This window comes from Prunus avium, chromosome 4 (genome assembly GCF_965620075.1).
Source record: "Prunus avium chromosome 4, drPruAviu1.hap1.1, whole genome shotgun sequence".
Lineage (NCBI taxonomy): Eukaryota > Viridiplantae > Streptophyta > Magnoliopsida > Rosales > Rosaceae > Prunus > Prunus avium.
In genome coordinates this window covers 26723112-26739352 of record NC_142287.1, presented here as the reverse complement: position 1 = coordinate 26739352, position 16241 = coordinate 26723112, and the positions used below count along the sequence as shown (strand labels likewise).

Below are 16241 nucleotides of genomic sequence, written 5' to 3'. Positions count from 1 at the left end.
AAGTTGGCCAAAAAAACAAAAGTAAAGAAACTAATTTTATATTTTCAAAATAAAACAAAAAAACAAAAACACCTATGTTGATGAAAGTTCGTCGGCATAGGTCTAAGCCGGCGAAATTTACCAGATTACCCGAAAATCGCCGCGTGGCTATACTATTTTATAAAAAAAAAATTAAAAACAAGGTATAGCCATGCAGCTATACTATTTATATATATACCTAGCCTATGCGCCACGTGTCAAACAAGTAACGCCGCCATGCTATACTATTCTTAAAAAGTTTTTGAAAAACGAGTATAGCCGTTTTAAAAAAACTGTAAAAATCCGAGTATAGCCGGGCAGCCATACTATTTATCTATATATATCTGTATATAAAATAAAAGGACCCGCCCATCACTATGCGCCACGTGTCAAAACGTAAGGCCTAGCGGCTATACGATTTTTTTTTTTAAAGTTTAAAAAACCGGTATAGCTGCCCGGCTATACTATTTATATATAAAAAAGGACCCGCCCACATGTCAAACACAGTAAAGCCGCGCGGCTAGACTATTTTTTAAAGAAATTAGTAAATAGGGGTATAGCCGAACGGCCGTACTATTTATATATAAAAAATAGATTATTATAAAAAAACCTAATCCTAAACATGTATTTATAAAAAAAACCCACACACTATTTAAACATAAAAACACACCCAAAATCAACCCCAAAATGAACAATTGTATATTTTTTGGGTGTGTTTATAAATGGATTTTGAGTGTGTGTAATGATGGGTTTTGGGTGTGTTTATAAAGTGCTTTGGGTGTTGGGTTTTTTTATAATTTTAGCTCCCATTTTGGGTGTTTTAGTGAAACCCCCTATGAAAAATTATTAAAACCGAGTATAGCCGCGCGGCTATACTATTTATAGATATAAAAAAAAAAACCGCCCAGCGCTTAGTCCCCACATGTCAAACAATAAAGCCGCGCGGCTATACTATTTTTGAAAAAACATTTGTAAAAATTCGGGTATAGCCGCTCCGCGATACTATTTATATATATATATAAAATAAAAGGACCCAACCACTGCCTAGGCGCACGTGTACAGCCGGCCGGCTACACTATTAAAAAAAAAAATAAACCGGGTATAGCCGATCGGCTATATGATTTATATATATATAAATAGTAGGAGTAAAAGTGCTATTTGGCCCCCTTTTTATTTAGAAAAAGAAAAAAGAAAAAATGGAATCACGAAAGACACAATCGTGAGGCCTGTTCCACTGTTGCAAGTCTAGGCCGAGCTTTGGCTGGACAATCATCAAACCTTTCACAGAGAGAGAATAATGTCGAGGAGGAGATTGTTGATGCTGTTAAAACCGATTGACGTTTACTCAGATTCTCAATCAGACGGTCCATCTCGCATCACCAACCCTCAGTCTCAGGTAATATGACGCCCTGCCTCTGCTTCTTTCATATTTGAACTGTTTCCTCTATAAGGGTTTAGGTAGATTATTCACTTGCATATATTCAGCTTAGCATTCCAAGTGTTTGCCAAAATGCCAAAGTTGATTTTAGTTTGAACACTTTGTTGGTCTGCTTTATTTTGTATTATCTAATTTAGCTTTGTAAATAAGAATTGGGAAATGAAGAGAAATGAGAAAAGCTTAGTTCTTTATAATAAAACTAATTTCAATGAATGCAACAACTCCATAATGAGGGTGAAAATGAAATTAGAAGTGAGAACAGTGAAGAGATTTGTACGTTGTACCAATTTGTAAGATTTTTTAGTGTTGGTGAAATTTTGTCTTTTTAGTTCTTTTTCTTTGGTATATTGACTTTTTGAATAACAGTTTCATGTATGAGTATGCCATGCTTCAAGATGCCAAATATGGTCAAAGTTTTCATGTGTTTAGGCGTGCGCAAAACTCAATTATTTCTTCCTAGGATTCATGTTATATGGATATTAGCCTCTCACCCTGTGCTTTGCTTGCTTGAGGCCTTTTCAACAGAACCGAAGTTTGAGAAAACTGTTGGAATCAGTGGAGTGGGGGATAAATTTTAAAACTAAACGGTGTGTGAACGTTTGATTTCACTAGTTTAACCATGTAAATAAGAATGCCATACCCGGAAAAGATAAATAGGTTGATTTTGAAGTATTTAAATGTTCCACCAGAAGTTTTGGCATCAAGGTCAGATTACAATATTTGTTCAATAGCTTGTCTCTTGGTTGTGGAAAATTTGGCCAGGAGTTACAGTTAGAACTTAGACTTATTCTCCAAACTCTTTTCTTCTATTACACCCTCTTGTTAACAAATTCTCCCACCTACTCTTGAGTCAGTTTTAAACCCTTGTAATTCAGTTTCTTTTGAAGGAATTGCAGATGTTACATCATTTGGAAAATAGGCTAAAGGTGCACAATGATGCAATAATTTTTTGTCAGAATATTTTGTGCCGCAAACCTGTTGAGTGGAAATCTATAGTCCTTAACAATCTATCACAGCCCATCCATGATGTGGATCTTGTAGTTACAGTTGGTGGCGATGGCACTCTATTACAAGCTAGCCATTTCATTGATGACTCAGTTCCAGTTCTAGGAGTGAATTCTGACCCCACACGGGCTGAAGAGGTTAGTTTCTTCTTTGGCTAAGCCATAGAGTGTTAGCCTTTATATTACCATATTAGTTTCCTGAGTTTTGCTTAATCATTGCTTGTAATGAATTCATCTTTTATTCTTTTTCCTGATTTTGGGGCAGATACTCGTATATATCAGAGCAGCTTATTTTCCATATTTTATTTGGTTAGGTGGAGAAGCTCAGCAATGAGATCGATGCTACTAGAAGCACAGGCTATCTTTGCGCTGTAACTGTCAATAACTTTGAACAGGTAAGACCACGGCATGAATTTGATGCAAAAGGAAAGCAGAATTGAGGCCAGTCAGAGTGTGGTTGCTCTATCCTAGGGTGTCTTTAGAATTAGGCATAAGGAGAGTACTCAATTGATATTTATTTGCTTGCCAAAGCGTTCCTGATAAGGTTTTATAAGGCATCTAGAGTCTGGTGCATAAAATGACCTTTCTTAAATGGGGTTTGATTAGTGGGGGGATCTGTGTAGCCAAGCCCAATCACTTTGGAGTAAGGCTAAGTGATTTTTTATTTCCAACTCTGTGTGGTTATTCTGCATAACTTCAATATGATACCATTTATCTGTTTTAGAGTTAGGAAGTGAATGATTTGTGGCAAAATCAGTGTTTTTGAGTCTGAAGCAGGACTTCCTTTTTTAGGTTGCAAGTTTTGGAATTGATCTTTTGAAAATTTGCTCTCTTATGTTTTTCTTCATAGGTACTGGACAACATCCTCGAGGGTCGAACAATTCCTTCAAAATTGACAAGGATATCCATATGTGTGAACTCACTAGTGCTTTCAACTTATGCTCTTAATGATGTTTTGATCGCACATCCATGTCCAGCAGCAGTTTCACAGTTCTCATTCAAGTAAATCCTTATGTTCAGTTAACATGTATCTACATTTTCCTATATTTGTTTGAATTCCTGAACTTCCCTCCCCACCTAAAAACAAAATAAACTTATAGATAGAGCTCCTTGTTTGCAGAATTAAAAGTGATGACCAGCCATGTTCCCCCTTGGTGAACTCTCGATCAAGTGGTCTAAGAGTGTCAACCGCTGCCGGATCAACAGCTGCGATGCTCTCAGCAGGCGGTTTTCCGATGCCCATCCTATCTGAGGATCTCCAGTTTATGGTAAGAGAGCCCATGTCACCAGGAGAGACCTCAAGCTTGATGCATGGATTAATCAAATCTCATCAGTCCATGGATGCTACATGGTTTTGTAAAGAGGGTGCCATTTACACTGATGGTTCTCATGTTTTCTATTCTATACAAAGTGGGGATACAATTGAGATATCTTCAAAGGCCCCAATTTTGAAGGTTTTCTTATCTCAACGCTTACAGACAACAGTGAAGAAACTTGAGGAGGCTTATTTACAGAAAAAAGAAATACTTTGTAAATACTAGCTGTCCTGTATGTGCTGAACTCGTGATTTCTTCTGTCAATAAAATGACTATTTTTGTCTTTATTTCGAATTTTAATTGATTAATTATTTTTTAAATCACCAAATAAACACCAACAACCCGTTACTGGAATGCATGTATATGATCAAAAAAATAATAAATGGTGATAACAAATAAGAAAATGTCATATATAAAAAATAAAAGTAGGGTTAGTTCGGTGTAGGCGGTCCACCGGTAAGTCAAGATCATTTTTCACTGGGTTAGACCCGTTAGCAAGTGATCATTTTTTTAATTTAGTTTACACTTCTTTCTTGTTATGACCCTTGAATTTTCGTTCCATAATTTTTTAATTTAATTTACACTTCTTTCTTTTTTTGACCCTTGAATTTTTGTTACCATTGCATATGCGAATGAAATCTGACGATTGATGCATAATGATTCTCACATGCATACACCCAATACGTATTATACGTATACCCTAACAATTGCTCACTAGACCCTCACAAATTACAATTGTTAAGTGAGGGCCTGTTTATGCGAAGTCTAGTCTTGGCCGACCTTTGGCTGAACAACCGTCATACGCTTCAAGCAGAGAGAGAGAGAGAGAAATGGCGATGAAGAGATTGCTGCTGCTGTTAAAACCGTTCGACGTTTACCCAGTTTCCCAATCAGACGGTCTGGCTCGCATCACCAACCCTCAGGTACTATGACGCTTTTGCTTCTTTCTGATTCAGTGTCCGCTAGAACATGTATCTTATTGTGGACCCTCATATTTGAACTGCTTCCTCTAAAGCGTTGCTAGTTTTGATGATTCAATTGAAATATTCAGCTTAGCGTTCAAGTTGTTTGCTAAAATGCCCAAGTTGATGACTTTGGTTTGGATACTTATAGGTGGTGCGCTTGAATTTTAATTTCTTTGTAAATGAGAAGTGGGAAATTAAAAGAAACAAAAAAGAAATTAGCTTTTCTTTATGAAAATATTCAATGAATTGAAAAACTCGATAATGCGAGTGAAAATGGAATTAGAAGTGAGAAAAGTAAAGAGATTTGGACGTTTTACCAATTTGAAAGATGTTTTAGTGATATTTTGTGGTGTTGAGAAAAAAAAATCATGTATTAGTATGCCATGCTTCAAGATGGCTTGCACAAAAGCTCCAGTATTCGGCTACTAGTTTCTCATCCCACACTTTGCATGATTGTGGCTTTTACAAACAGAACTGAAGTTTGAGAAAACTGTTGGAATACAAAATGTTGATGTCACTAGTTTGATCCAGTAAACAAGAGAATGTTGTACCCAAAAAAGTTTTGACTCTATCATTGTATAGATAAATAAACTTAAGGACACGATATCTCTTCCGTAGGTATGTCTTGTTTGTGGGAAGTTTGGAAAAAAAATTACAGTGACTTATTCTGTAAACTTGTTTCTTCAATTACATTTTCCCTTAAATGGAGCCTCGAGTGAAGAGCAGAGAGCCATAGGCTTGCTTCTTCTCATAGTGTTCCGGACATTGATTGCCTTGCTATTTCTGAGGGATGGTTTGGTTCCATCTCTTTGTGAATTTTGCAGAGGCATACAAGTAACTCATCTCCTGTTGATTCATCATATTATGTTTTTGCCCTAAACCCTAACCATATATCCTTTTGTTGAGTCAGTTTAAAACACGCTTATAATTCAGTTTCTTTTGAAGGAATTGCAGATATTACATTACTTGGACAACAGGCGAAAGGTGCACAAGGATGCAATAAACTATTGTCAGAACATTTTGCGCCACAAGCCTGTTGAGTGGAAATCCATAGTACGCAACAATCTATCACAGCCCATCCGTGATGTGGACCTTGTTGTTACAGTTGGTGGTGATGGCACTCTGTTACAAGGTAGCCATTTCATTGATGACTCGGTTCCAGTTCTAGGAGTGAATTCTGACCCCACACAACCTGAAGAGGTTAGTTTAGCTAAGCCATAGAGTGTTAGCCTTTGTGTCATCATATTAGTTCACTTCACCGAGTTTCACTTAATTGCTCATAATCAATTCATCAATTTTTAATTTTTTCCTGCTTTTGAGGCAGACACTCATATAAATCGTTGCAGCTTATCTACTGTATTTTACTTCGTTAGGTTGAGAAGCTCGGTAATGAAATTGATGCTAATAGAAGCACAGGCTATCTTTGCGGTGCAACTGTCAACAACTTTGAACAGGTAAAACTTTGCCAATGAATTCAGTTGATTGGAGACAAGTCAGTTTGGTTCCTCTTTTCGAGGGTGTATTTAAAACTAGTCAGTGCTTGAAGGAAAGGAAACATCTAACGTTAACAAAAGAGTTAGGCATTCATCTTGAACATAAGTTTCTATGTCATGCTCAAACTTTTAGTTACGAGGAATATTTCCATCAAAATGATCCCTAGTACTACTTCTCTCCAGTAACCACCTTCCTTAAAGGAGAGTAAGAGTTCTCAAAGGAAATCTATTTGCGTGCGGAATCTGTCCTGCTCTGGTGTTAAAGGTATCTCTTTTGTTCTTTTTAGGTACTGGACAATATCCTCGAGGATAGAGCTATTCCTTCCAAATTGACAAGGATATCCGTATCCGTAAACTCACAACCGCTTTCAACTTATGCTCTTAATGATATTTTAATTGCACATCCATGTCCAGCAGCACTTTCACGGTTCTCATTCAAGTAACGTTCTTTCATGATCTGATGGTCAGATAGCTGTATATATATATATTTTTTTTTTTTTTGTAACAAGATAGCTGTATATTCAACTGGTTTCTTTAGTTAACATGCATCTAACTTTTATTCTTTAAATTCCTCAACGTCCCTCCCCACCTCAAAGCAAAATAAATTTATAGATTAGAGATCATTGTTTGCAGAATTAAAGGGGATGACCAGCCATGTGCCCCCTTAGCGCACTCTCGATCAAGTGGTCTTAGAGTTTCAACAGCTGCTGGATCAACAGCTGCAATGCTCTCAGCAGGCGGGTTTCCGATGCCCATATTATCCCAGGATCTCCAGTATATGGTAAGAGAGCCCATCTCACCAGGAGTGGCCTCAAGCTTAATGCACGGGTTAATCAAATCTCATCAGTCCATGGAAGCTACATGGTTTTGTAAAAGGGGGGTCATATATATTGATGGTTCTCATGTTTCCTATACCATAAAAAATGGGGATGCCATTGATATATCTTCCAAGGCCCCAATTTTGAAGGTTTTCTTGCCTCAGCATTTACAGAACATTAGTGAAGAAACATGAGGAGGCATATTTAAATAAAATTAACTTAAACATTTTTGTAAATACGAGCTGTGCATACGTGCGAAACTTTTGTAAACATGAGTTCAGGTGTAAGATTTTGATTTTTGATTTCCGGAAGAAATTTACTAAGTTCAACATAGCTATGTAGACATGGTGAATGTATAGTATACAAATGGAATTGTTTTGGTTTCCTCATCATTAATTGGTTGCATACAGCAGCTATATGATCTGTTAAGACTGCAATCCTATATTACATTTTTTTCGCTCCCACCTACCAATTATTACCAATTAATGAAAATTTTCTGATCGTCATAAATTGCATAAGGGATTTCCAGTGGAGAAGAGGGGAAGGGGGAAGAGTAAGAGGTGAATCAGTTTCCAGCATGCAACCCATTGCCATTTAAACTATTAACACAACACGTCCATCGCCAATGTGGGATACTCTCGACAGCTTCACCCAAAGCAAAGGGTCACCACGAAGGCATGTTACGAGATTCTTTTTTTTTTTTTTTCTCAAAAAAAGAAATTACAGTCATAGTAAACATATCCAGCATGACCTTCAGCAAACAGTGAACTCTCAACTTCAAGGCTAGAACCTGAAAATCCAGGTCATGAAGATTCAGCAATGGATTATTGACAGCTATGTAAATTTAGCAGAACCATGATTGAAACTTACGTGAACATCTGGGGACGGTTACGAGAGAGCTGAGGCCTCTTTATTGGGGAGAGTATCAAGTTCCTTAAGGTCATTGAGGGGTTGCTAGCTCCAGTTCCGAACATAGGGTGAGCACCAGCCCTTCTGTTCACAGCATCAACTGGAATAGTAGCTTGTTTTGTAGGTGAGCCAACAGAGATGTCAAAAGGACCACCAGAGTTTGAACTATTCTGTCTTGCTGGCCATATATCCTCCTTTGGCCCTGGAGTTTCAGGAGTGAGAACCGGCCAATCTGCTAGAAATAAGTCAACTGGTTTTCGAAATATTTGAGCCAGCAAAAAAACATAATGCTATGAAGTTCTGTTCAGTGTCATGATAGCATCAAACGTCAAAACTTTGTAGTGTAATTTTTCAAAATTAGTATATGGATTTTCTGTACTCTTATACAATATTATTTCTAGTATGTCATGAAATACTATCCCGGTGTTGACAATTAGTCAATTGAACTGTAATTCTGCAACTTTAAAAGGATAAAAGTTACCTTTTCTAACAGCTTCTCTGTTATCCAAGATGTTAGCTTGGTTTGAGAAAAGATCAGGCTCATTTCTTGAATAGAAATTGGTCGCAGGTTGAAGGGCGGATCGTTTAACTGACTCATACTCACTCCTCAATTGATCATACATTTCATCTAGTTTTCTCTTCTGTCTGGTGGTATATGAAAAGTCAAGAAAATCAATATATTAGGGCCCCAACAATGCAAATATGCCTCAGGAAATAGTATCAGTAGGTGGGAAATGGACACAAGACCTGGATTTCTCTGCAAATTTTTCCTGGAGCTCCTGCTTATCTTTGGACAAGCTTTCAATCTCTTGTTCCATCATTTGACACCTCTTCGCCATTTTCTGGTATGCAGTATGCACCTGTTCCAATTTCTCAGTGAACTTTTCTTGCATTGCTTCACATTTCTGCCTGAATTGAGCTACTATTCTGTTCATCTTGAACTGCATTTCCAGTTCCTTTTGCCCAATGTAAAACATGATACTCCTGTGTGCACTCTTCATTACTAGGAACATTGTTAAGGGAAAGATGTACAGACCATTGTCTCTGTTACAAAACAGTGAGAAAAATTGCTTACAGTATACACCTTATTTGGTTTGGTCACTCCCTCATAAAAAATGCACCAATGGCTATGTGCTATCCCATTTTATGCTGTTCTTTCCAGATAATGGAGCAGTTTTCAAGTATCAGATTATTAAATTGCAGAGCAAATGGAAAAGGATACATATCTGTGGAGACACTCCAGCCATGGCCATCTGAAACAGAATATGTTAGAACGTTAACAAGAAATCAAGTTAAAGGATACAGAATGTAAGGAAAAGTAATAGTACCGAGCAGGGGGTAAGATTCCATTGAATAAGGTAATATAAAGTTTGAAGACAAGCTAAGTCTATCCATTTAGGAATACTTGCTTACATTTACCCATTCATCGTTTGGATTGACATCCACAGGTTTCATAAGACTGCCAAGAATAGAGAACAATGAGATAGGCAGAATTAAATAAGACAACTGCTTTATGAAAGTCGGAAACAGGTTTACCACATTGCTTCTATTAAAAACCCAAGGATTATTGGTGCCAGGAGCTGTCAAATTACAGCTTTTTTTTTTTTTTTTTTTTTTTTTTCCGGAAGATAATAAAACTTGCCTTTGGGTTCTATCAAAGAATTGCTTAAACTGGTTCTTACAGGAAAATAATTCTGCAGCAACCATTGATGCCAGAAACAGAATAAATTTTGTCTTGAGCATTCATTCCATATAGTCCATATATTTACACTCTCATATTACTTGTTAACAAAGAAAAAACTACAACCTCTCATTTTATGTTCATGTATGCTAAGCAGACCTGCATACCCAAAAAAGGCCAAGGCTTAAAGAATACAAATTCCCAGACAAATACTAGATTGTCTAAGATCTTTACCAACTCTTACCTCTTAGAGAGCACTTGATCACAAATGGGACATGCTCCATCATTGCCAAGGATCTTGCTGGCATCCTCTGTGCCTTTTCACACTGTTAAGGAAACTTTTATGCAAATATACCAATCAACCCTAAATCCACAAAAAAAGAAAAGTTACAGCTATAAAACTGTAGAGGGAAAATTTTCCTTTGCATAGGATACACAAAAGGTGGCCACAGGTGGTGGAAACAGCTCGCCCTTCTAGTTCTCGCCAACACGCATTGCATCTCATTTTAGCCTTCAAAGACAATCTCTAATGCAATGGCATGTCTGGGGCATATAAAATATGTTGATCAACAACGCTATCTCAAGGTTTCTCAACTGATTTATATGCCTGCTGTTATTGGTTTCAAATGAGAAACCAGAGAGGCTTGTGGCCAAATAAACAAAGGAAGCGTAATAATTTTCCAATTTAGAGAAGATATAAGCATGAGGTGAAGTCATGCTTCAATGACATGGACGTACAAAGAAACTACCATAACGCAAATGATGCGTCATGAAGACAGATTAGCCAAAGAAGATACTAGTCTGTTCATAATGGACACAAAGGCATGATGTTTTTGAAATTCAGAGTAGTTGTTACAACTTACAAACGGGAATTCAAAATTAAAGCAATGAAAGAGAACCTGTCCCAAAAATGCAGTTAAGTTTTGAAGTCTTAAGTGACTAGAAAATTTCAAAAATATTGAAGAGCTAAGATGCTAATCTCATATTTTGATGATAATAGAGAAGCCTCATGAATTTCAGTCAAGTTGGATGCTTGAGCTAACAAAACTGGTTGTGAACTCAGGTATCACAACTAATCAAAACTGGAGCAAAGAAAACTTCACCCTTAAGTTTTTCCACTTAAGATGCATTTAACAAATTACATAATGAGGTATTTCAACAAGTATGAATTTTACAGTTAAGTGGTGCACTCCATACTACAAGACTTTGAAACAGCGTAGAGATCTGTTATGTGCCTCATCTCGTGTGCGTTAAAACACTCTTGGTATGTTAACTCAGGTAAGGGTAGGATGCTCCTCTATTTAAATCACTTACTCAAGTCTGTTTTTACCGACAACAGTAAGCACATCAAAAAACCATTCCATCAGGTTTTAATCTTATACATGTTTGGTAATTTATTCATCTTATGAAATACTAAACTACTTTAGGTCAGCAATATCAAATATGCCACAAATTCGAAGAATGAGAAGATTGACATGAGCTTCATATGCGACTATTAACATAAAATTTTAGCCATAGTTGTGTGTTTTTTTTTTCACTTTCCACCAAAACTTTGAACCAATGTCTGAAGTAGAAGTAAAGAACTCACTGAGTATTTTATATATGAGAAATATGTTACATCAATTATGTCCAAATTAACAAAATTTTCTTTTTAATTTACTCCCTTTTTGTTCATCATCTCTACGGCAAAAATATGCAGAGAAAGAAAATACCTTCATGCTCACTGACAATATAATTTCCGAAATAAAAAGCATAAAAATACCGAAGACTCCCCATCAACAAGTACTTATTGCTTCGTATATGCAAATTCCTTTGATTTTAACGTTTTCTCAGCGACCAAACAGAGAAAAGAGAGTTCTAAACTTGAAAATAGGATCGTACCTGAACGTTAACCAATATTCTGTGCCAAAGCTTTGATTTAGTTGCTTGCGAAGAAAGCTCTCGAACTATCAAGATACAGATAGGCTAATTGCGATTTTGCGCTAGTACAACTTGGCCGTTTCACGGTGTAAGCTCCGATCAGTAAAATAAACTTCCTGAAAACGCCAAGGAAAGTGAAAATTACAGATGATAGGACTAGAAAATTGACGATGAAATCCAAATCACGGCCTGGTAAAACTTACAGAGATTTATCGTAAAAGTTGAATTTTTCTTTGTTCTTTTGTCTCTTCCAATCGGAAAAATGAGGTTTCAGCTATACGGGGGGAACGCAGGGAGAGAACTGAAGAAAAGCCCTAGGGGTTTGAGAATGGATTTGGCGGGAAATGTTATTGCTCTGGAAGATTGGTGTGTACGGCTTCTGATTCGAATCAGAAATGGCGGGGACAAGTCACGAGCTCTGGTTTGAGATTTTGTTTATGAGAACGAAACGTTTTTTTGTGATTTTAAATTCCAAGAACCGTAGCGATATTCGGGTCGGTTTTAATTTATATGAATGGCCCGACTCGAGCCCAAGTCTCTATAGCCCAACGTTTTCTATATTCACTTTACGCAACTCACCCACCACCTAAACCTAATATTTCTAAAATGAATCTGAATTCTAACATCCCTATAAGCGTACCTTTATTTTTAATTTGTTTTTAGGTATAGAGTGTGCCCACCATATGTGGGCCATGGGGTGTAGTGTAGTCCTCTACGTTCTTCACCTTATATGGGTGGAGTCGGGGTGCTACGGTAATCATTTCGTGTAAAATTGTCAACTTAGGACCATGTATTTATCATAGCAAAACAGCGCTATTTTCATTACATGTAAGTTTTTTTGTTTAGTTAAGCAGTATTTCTCTTCTCAACATTGTAAGAGGTCCCAAAGTCGAATTACCCCCCTCATTAATTTAACCCAAAAAAAAAAAAAATCACATGTAAAGACCATGTAGTTTATGGTCAAGCATCTCCAATAGTTAGGTGTTGCCAATACTATAGTAACTATACTGAGCTTCAAGACCATAGAGATCCCAATTTCTACAAGTACAAAGTTAACAGAGGTCCAATTGGGCATGTACAAATTGACCTTCCATACCATGTAGCCCTTCTTTACCTTGGCCTTCTTGAACATGTGGAGATCCCAAACGATCACAACCCTATTTGCTATTTGCTTTTTAATTGTAAAACTCACAATGGGAACTATATAAGGTTCTTCATAAAGGGCCTTATTTTGTATAGGCTAGGCTTGGCTCATTCCTTAATTCATTGAAAAATTAAGAATAAGTATATATCTCGCACTACTTTTTAATTCATAACTGCACGTAAAGATGAGTATAACTTGTAACGAAAATGATTAATTGAATCTATATCTCCGTTTCAAGTTAGTAAACATGCTTATAGATAAAGTGCCATTTAAGAGGATCACCTTGACCTAAACAACCCCTTAAAAGGGAGCCCACAAATATCCTAAAATATCACCACAAGACACCTATCATGGCTAGAGCCTGGAGATCTATCAATAGAGGGCATAGAGCAATCCCTCTCATGATCTTTCCTCAATGAGCATTCTTCTAGTTATCCTGCACATATCTGGTTGGTTTCATTGAGTGCATCATTTCATGTAAATCACTATAATCAATTCTGTTTGTACATTAAAATTTAAATAAGATTAAAGCATTGCCAACCACACTAGAGCCTTAACCCTTTCAATTTTGGACCACCTACCCAACAACTCATTTAGTTGAAGACTTGAACAAGAAAGGCATCCCATGCCATACCAAACAATACCAGTCCTTGGGTGAGCCCCTCTCGTTAATTTTGGTACCCGAAATAAAACGCCAAAGTTGCTCCAGTGTCCACTCTAAAAACTTAGTGGCATATAGATAGGCTTAGTCAAATTGGCTAGAGTAGATGTGTTCCCCATTATGTACCCGAGTTCGAATCCTCTACTCATAAATTAAATTAAAGTAAAATATCGTTTATATAGAAAGTAAAATAAAAACATGCGGTGGATCCGAATCAATCAAAACCCGACCCGAATGGAGTGTGCCAGCAATTGAGCTAAGCTAAGATATTTGTTAGGAGAGGAGTATTGTAATTTACAGTTGCAAAGCAACGGCGGCCTCCTACGCCACGACACTTGTTAGAAACCTCCACGTGTACAAATTGAAATGGCTTGCTGGCCTCAAAAATCACACATTTACTAGCTGGCTCCCCCTACGACTGTAGAGAGAGAAGAAACCCAAGAAGAGATTTTTGAAGGGTTTAGATAGAGAGAAAGAGATGAAGATACAGTGCAACGTGTGCGAGGCAGCTGAGGCCAACGTACTATGCTGTGCAGACGAGGCAGCTCTGTGCTGGGCTTGTGATGAGAAGGTTCACAAAGCAAACAAGCTCGCAAGCAAGCACCAGAGGGTTCCTCTGTCTGCATCTCACATGCCCAAATGCGATATCTGCCAGGTACTTAAATCCGACATAAAAAAGTTGCTTATTTTTTTCATAAGAATATGAAAATCAACATGGTTTTTGTTTGAAATTTGAGTTCATGATTTGCAGGAGGCAGTTGGGTATTTTTTCTGTTTAGAAGATCGAGCTTTGCTCTGTAGAACATGTGATGTTGCTGTACACGCTGCTAATAGCTTGGTGTCAGCTCACCGGAGGTTTTTGCTCACCGGAATCAAAGTTGGCCCTGAGCCAACTAAGCCTGATTCTGGAGGTGATGGTGGTGGTGGTGGTGGTGGTGTTGGTGTTGGTGCGTCTTCTTCTTCTGTCAAGTCACGTTCTGGGTCTGGGTCTGGGTCTGGGTCTGGGATTGGTTCTGGGTCGAGATGCGATACGCACAACCCAATGCCTGTGGAGTGCAAGGTAGCACCGGCCGGCGTTGATGTGATGCCTTTTGCTGGGGGTTCTTCAGCTGGGACTGTTCCTCAGTGGCATATAGATGAGTTTCTGGGACTCTCTGATTTTGACCAGAGTTTTAGCTACATTGAAAATGGATCTTCCAAGGTGTGTGGCCATGGTGTCCAATGTTCAATTGTTATTAGGAATTTATGATATGGTACTGCTGCTATATTCATTTTACAAAATTGTGGCACCCATTTTTCTGTTTCATAAGAAATTTGAGAAAGTACTGCAAATTGGTCTCAAACTCTCAATGGCCAAGGATTGTGAAATTCATAAGATTGCACTTCATTTGCAAACAGGAATGTCTCATAGGCTTGTGCTCTGGGTCACACTGACCCATTTTTACCCCTGTTTTGTTGCAAACCCCTTATGCTTATTGAAGAAATGACTTAAATTAGGCTATCAAGTAGAAGACAGAATTCAAGACTCCTTTTTTTTTTTTCTTAAAAGAAAAAAATGAAGTACCCTTTGTGACTGATGACCTACTCCTTGTCATATTTTTTTCTAGGCTTTATGGTTCTCTCAGTGCATAATGGTGCTTCTATTTTGTGCTATTTCTATCAGGCTGACTGCGGTAAACATGGGGAGTATGACTCACCAGCTTTAAAATCATCCGAGGAGGAACTGGAAGATTATGAGTGCATAGGTGAGGTGCCAGAGACCTCTTGGATGGTACCCCAGGTACCTTCCCCACCTACAGCCTCGGGACTCCACTGGCCTAGAAGTTCTCAGATTTCATCTGATTTTGCAGTGTTTGTTCCAGACATTTGCCACTCACAAATGCAAAACCCTCTTTATTCTCAACATAATGGTACCGTCTCAAAACGTCGTAGGCAATTCTAGTCCTTGCTACAAAAGTTACCAAATGTTGGGTTTGTTTGACGGTGCTTATAATATCATTTTGTGCACCGTTCTTCTTCTTTAGAGTAGAATAAGTGTAAGATTATGCTATGGTATCTGTTGAAAGTAGATTTGTCTGTCTTACCACTTTCCATGTAGTGTCTGTAAGCATCTTTTCACAAAATAAAAATAAATTAGTTGTATTTGGTTACTGCATCATATGGAGTTGATTTTTTCCCATTAAGATTTACAAGGTTCTCCTTTGTTCGATAGGAAAGTCAGAGTTGTTACCATGCTCATAAAATTCAATGAATACAAGAACCCAGACCTAGTGGTTGGATGTTCAGATATTTCTATACTGAGAACCTTGCAAAGTTGTCATAAATTCAATTACCTGGTGATAAATCTATAGTCATTTTTTCAGATGCTTAGAAATGTTGAAGCTATGGTCACTTACTGGCTCCTTGGTTGCTTCAATAGTTCTGAAATTTTTATGCTGGTTCAAATATCTCAGCTGGGCTGATGTGACATCTTAGACAATCTTAACAACTGATGACCTGTCCATGACTGTTTGCCTCCCATGTCTTGTGCGTTGGCTTCTCTCTTTCACATGCAGTTTACAGAGGCTGACAAGGGCTGATGCTAGCTTTTTTTTATATTTGATATGGTTAAGACTGTGATGCAGTATGATTGAACTAATATGTCATTGGTTCTCATTGAGATGCATTGAGCATCACAAGTACAAGTTTATCAGTCTGTTATGTTTTGTGGGTCTCTTATGTCAAGGTATTATGATATGATCTACTAGAAAGTTCTGTACTTGTTCACTTGTGCATGATATTTAAGTCCCAGCCCCGTGCCTACCACAACTTTATGTTTCGAGTCATGGTATTGTCATTTCATGTTTTCTTTTTGTTTTTCACTAAGGGTTCAAA

General features: G+C 37.6%; 4 protein-coding genes across 11 annotated transcripts; 3 read left to right on the top strand and 1 right to left on the bottom strand.

Moving 5' to 3' along the window:
- The first annotated feature begins 1180 nt into the window (after window positions 1-1180).
- LOC110753150 (NADH kinase-like) lies at window positions 1181-4063 on the top strand. Of its 5 annotated transcripts, none has more exons than XM_021953973.1 (5): window positions 1181-1414; window positions 2473-2598; window positions 2775-2855; window positions 3311-3462; window positions 3581-4063. In XM_021953973.1, the coding sequence occupies exons 1-5, from the start codon at window positions 1316-1318 to the stop codon at window positions 3999-4001; spliced, it is 879 nt and encodes a 292-aa protein (XP_021809665.1). In that variant the 5' UTR covers window positions 1181-1315; the 3' UTR covers window positions 4002-4063. The 5 variants fall into 5 exon arrangements, with proteins under 5 accessions (XP_021809665.1, XP_021809664.1, XP_021809662.1 ...); XM_021953972.1 differs by having other exon boundaries at window positions 2413-2598; XM_021953970.1 differs by having other exon boundaries at window positions 2353-2598.
- A 352-nt stretch (window positions 4064-4415) lies between these two features.
- Window positions 4416-7358, top strand: NADK3 (NAD(H) kinase 3). Of its 2 annotated transcripts, none has more exons than XM_021953961.2 (5): window positions 4416-4699; window positions 5696-5941; window positions 6115-6195; window positions 6522-6673; window positions 6868-7358. In XM_021953961.2, exons 1-5 carry the CDS (start codon window positions 4607-4609, stop codon window positions 7244-7246), a joined length of 951 nt encoding a protein of 316 aa, XP_021809653.1. In that variant the 5' UTR covers window positions 4416-4606; the 3' UTR covers window positions 7247-7358. The 2 variants fall into 2 exon arrangements, with proteins under 2 accessions (XP_021809653.1, XP_021809652.1); XM_021953960.2 differs by having other exon boundaries at window positions 4422-4699; window positions 5687-5941.
- A 261-nt stretch (window positions 7359-7619) lies between these two features.
- HEI10 (RING/U-box superfamily protein) lies at window positions 7620-11982 on the bottom strand. Of its 3 annotated transcripts, none has more exons than XM_021953962.2 (10): window positions 11766-11982; window positions 11524-11678; window positions 10078-10185; window positions 9887-9959; window positions 9375-9420; window positions 9184-9214; window positions 8709-8964; window positions 8443-8606; window positions 7923-8193; window positions 7620-7842 (listed from the first exon to the last, which is right to left on the bottom strand). In XM_021953962.2, the coding sequence occupies exons 3-10, from the start codon at window positions 10145-10147 to the stop codon at window positions 7836-7838; spliced, it is 918 nt and encodes a 305-aa protein (XP_021809654.2). In that variant the 5' UTR covers window positions 10148-10185; window positions 11524-11678; window positions 11766-11982; the 3' UTR covers window positions 7620-7835. The 3 variants fall into 3 exon arrangements, with proteins under 3 accessions (XP_021809654.2, XP_021809656.2, XP_021809655.2); XM_021953964.2 differs by having other exon boundaries at window positions 7923-8163; XM_021953963.2 differs by lacking the exon at window positions 7620-7842 and having other exon boundaries at window positions 7919-8193.
- A 1775-nt stretch (window positions 11983-13757) lies between these two features.
- LZF1 (light-regulated zinc finger protein 1) lies at window positions 13758-15522 on the top strand. The gene is made up of 3 exons (XM_021953975.2): window positions 13758-14022; window positions 14119-14568; window positions 15031-15522. The coding sequence occupies exons 1-3, from the start codon at window positions 13846-13848 to the stop codon at window positions 15307-15309; spliced, it is 906 nt and encodes a 301-aa protein (XP_021809667.1). The 5' UTR covers window positions 13758-13845; the 3' UTR covers window positions 15310-15522.
- Window positions 15523-16241: the final 719 nt, after the last annotated feature.